The 1,931-nt window shown below is 54.7% G+C and overlaps 1 protein-coding gene across 2 annotated transcripts; it reads left to right on the top strand.

Moving 5' to 3' along the window:
• The first annotated feature begins 306 nt into the window (after nt 1–306).
• On the top strand, nt 307–1,487 carry Id1 (inhibitor of DNA binding 1, HLH protein). 2 transcript variants are annotated; one of them, XM_027421495.2, is made up of 2 exons: nt 307–814; nt 1,057–1,487. In XM_027421495.2, exons 1-2 carry the CDS (start codon nt 401–403, stop codon nt 1,096–1,098), a joined length of 456 nt encoding a protein of 151 aa, XP_027277296.1. In that variant the 5' UTR covers nt 307–400; the 3' UTR covers nt 1,099–1,487. The 2 variants fall into 2 exon arrangements, with proteins under 2 accessions (XP_027277296.1, XP_027277295.1); XM_027421494.2 differs by having other exon boundaries at nt 307–819.
• The last annotated feature ends 444 nt before the right edge of the window (nt 1,488–1,931 follow it).

Below are 1,931 nucleotides of genomic sequence, written 5' to 3'. Positions count from 1 at the left end.
CCAGAGCCAGCCATTTCTCCGTTTGTTTATCTCATCTGCAAAATGGACCTGGAGAAGCGAGAAAAAGACCACGAGATTCCTGGGGTCTTTTTGTTATCTGCAAAATTGGCTTAGCCGTTCTGCCCAGGGCCTCCCATCCTTTCTGTTCTTAAGCCCACCAACCACCTTTCCATAAGCCTAAGGGTGCGCCGAGCTGGGACCCGAGGGCGCGCTAGACCACGCCTCCAGACAAACCATTGGTTGCTTTTGAACGTCCTGAACCCGCCCTGGGTCCGCCCTTATAAAAGACTGGCTCCAGCGCGAGCCCTCTCATTGTACAACCTTCCGGCAACTTCTGCGCGCTCTCCACCTACGCCCCCTTCGTAGGCTCCTCCGCGACTCTCCGCCTGTCCTCAAGATAATGAAGGTCGCCAGTGGTAGCACCGCGGCCACCGCGGGCCCCAGCTGCTCGCTGAAGGCGGGCAGGACGGCGGGCGGCGCGGGCGAGGTTGTGCTTGGCCTGTCCGAGCAGAGCGTAGCCATCTCGCGCTGCGCCGGGACGCGCCTTCCCGCCCTGCTGGACGAGCAGCAGGTGAACGTCCTGCTCTACGACATGAACGGCTGCTACTCCCGCCTCAAGGAACTGGTGCCCACCTTGCCTCAGAACCGCAAAGTGAGCAAGGTGGAGATCCTGCAGCACGTTATCGACTACATCAGGGACCTGCAGCTGGAGCTGAACTCGGAATCCGAAGTCGGGACAGCTGGAGGCCGGGGGCTGCCGGTTCGGGCTCCGCTCAGCACCCTGAATGGCGAGATCAGTGCCTTGGCGGCCGAGGTGAGGTCCGAGTCGAAACATTACATTATTCTCCTGTGCATAGGGAAACTGAGGCCATGGGGAGGGGTTAGCAGTATGTCTGCCTTACTTTTCGGGCGCATGGCTATTTAGGGACGCCTAATTGGGGGAGAAAAAAAACTGGCTTCTTCACCGTGGCCCTTAAGAGTGCAGAAGTGGGAACGCCTCTCCCCTTCTTGCCTTTCCATCCTGTCTCATTCCTTATCTCGCTCTGGTGTTCACAGGCAGCATGCGTTCCAGCCGACGATCGCATCTTGTGTCGCTGAAGCGGCGCACTGAGGACCAGATGGACTCCAGCCCTTCAGGAGGCAAGAGGAATAAAGTGCTCGCGGTTCCCCGGGAGAGCCCGGGGAAAGACTCTTGTCGCGGCCACCTTGGATCTGGTCACGGGGCTCAGAGGCTTGACCAGCAGAGGCTCGCCCTCTCCACCTTTCAGCCCCCCAGAGACTTGGGGAGGGGGTAGTTAACCAACCCCGTATGTTTCTATTTTTTCGAAAAGCAGACATTTTTTTTAAATGGTCACATTTCGTGCTTCTCAGATTTCTGAGGAAATGTTTCGTATTGTATATTACAATGATCACTGGCTAAGAATATTGTTTTACAATAGTTTTATGGGGGTGGGTTTTTTGTTGTTATTAAACAAATACTTTATATACGTTGTAGTGACTTCTTGGATGGGGGAGGGGTCTGTGGGCAGGAGTGACCTCTGACCATTTTCACAGCTGGTGTTGAGAAGCTAGGAATTGGAGGGGCACATCTGGACTGTCATTCTTTCCGACCTGAATGAGTGTTTCCGGTGTCTTTAATGTCTATTCTTTTCCTTCATCCCTGGCCATTTCCCTGTTCCCTGGTGTCATAAAATTAAATCCTCTAGACCTCTAGTAGGGCTTCTCTCAAAGTGGTGGCTGGGCCATCTGGATCACCCAGGGGGAGGAGGTTGTTAAAATGCAGATGGACCTGCTGGGTTGGCCTGCTCTGGGCTGGGGAATATTCATGCCATTCAAGTTGGAAAAACAGGTCACTGGACCATTCGATTCCTTGCCAAGGGCAGGGGTGTGTGTCTGTGTTGTGTGATGAGACCTTAGGCAAAGGAGCCTGC

This window comes from Cricetulus griseus, chromosome 6 (assembly GCF_003668045.3).
Source record: "Cricetulus griseus strain 17A/GY chromosome 6, alternate assembly CriGri-PICRH-1.0, whole genome shotgun sequence".
Taxonomy (NCBI): Eukaryota; Metazoa; Chordata; class Mammalia; order Rodentia; family Cricetidae; genus Cricetulus; species Cricetulus griseus.
Note: the sequence above shows the minus strand (reverse complement) of the source record. Positions and strands in the feature narration are given on the sequence as shown.

What these genes read in the sequence shown, in the direction of transcription:
- Id1 (XM_027421494.2), top strand. Translation starts at nt 401, where the DNA reads ATGAAGGTCGCCAGTGGTAGCACCGCGGCCACCGCGGGCCCCAGCTGC. An exon ending in GCCTTGGCGGCCGAGGTGAG is followed by an intron (nt 820 to 1,056) that starts GTCCGAGTCGAA and finishes TGGTGTTCACAG; the next exon opens with GCAGCATGCGTTCCAGCCGA.